At 37.6% G+C, this 836-nt stretch overlaps 1 protein-coding gene across 1 annotated transcript in view; it reads right to left on the minus strand.

Annotated features, from left to right (window-relative positions):
* Window positions 1–679, minus strand: part of LOC107548495 (stAR-related lipid transfer protein 13-like) — a 57471-nt gene extending 56792 nt beyond the window's left edge. The window contains exon 1 of the mRNA XM_016229206.1: window positions 342–679. Within this exon, the coding sequence (XP_016084692.1) occupies window positions 342–456 (115 nt within the window). The 5' untranslated portion in view covers window positions 457–679. The remainder of the gene's footprint in view (window positions 1–341) is intronic.
* Window positions 680–836: the final 157 nt, after the last annotated feature.

Raw genomic sequence — 836 nt, forward strand, 5'->3', positions numbered from 1 at the left:
AAATAAATTAATATATTTGATTATATAGAAGTAATCTCATCAATAACTTTACTAAATTGGCTGAAACCATGGTTACCACGGTAAATTTCCGAGGGTTCAGCAATGCATGAAGGAAATCTCAAGGGTCTTTTTCGTTAATGCAATCACATTAATGCACAAGATTTCATTATATATATGTTAATGTACCAAACATATCTGGTTTATCATTAAATGAAACACCCATAATCATACAGAAAGCAATCTTGGACACACTTTCGAGCTCCGTTCAATAGATTGACTCGTTGCTGTCTCACTCTATGCCTTAAGAAAATCTCACTCTCTCTATTTTCTGTATAACTTACCCGCTATCTGCCTCTGTTTCGCCTTCCTCCGCAGTAAAGTCAGGGCTCTGTATGTAGATTCTCTGAACTGTGATGTTAGAGATCGCGTTTGTTGGTCACTGCTGCCTTTATCCATTTCCAAACTCCTTCGCCAACTCTCTCCTGACTTCTGAACTCAACTTTTAACCCTGGACTTTTTCTTTGTGAGACTCTTCTTGATGCGTAAGTCTTAGTCCTAAAACGAAGCAGTCATTATTCATGCTGCTCCGTCATTAGATGTTAGCGTTATCGTTTCATTTCTTAAAAAACTCTCATATAGATGACTTTCCGTAGACGCTACCCTGTAACCATTCAAACCGCAAAGCATCACGGGACATGAAGTCTCTTCACGTGTGCGTCTTTTGTCTGTAGTACTTTCCCTAATGACGCCCAGCGGACTTTTTAAACTGTCCAAAGCAAGACGTAACCAAAAGACGTAATTATTTTAAAATATAAATGTATTGAATTAAACTTTTT

Source organism: Sinocyclocheilus grahami, unplaced genomic scaffold, assembly GCF_001515645.1.
Source record: "Sinocyclocheilus grahami isolate Dianchi unplaced genomic scaffold, SAMN03320097.WGS_v1.1 scaffold348.1, whole genome shotgun sequence".
Classification (NCBI taxonomy): Eukaryota; Metazoa; Chordata; class Actinopteri; order Cypriniformes; family Cyprinidae; genus Sinocyclocheilus; species Sinocyclocheilus grahami.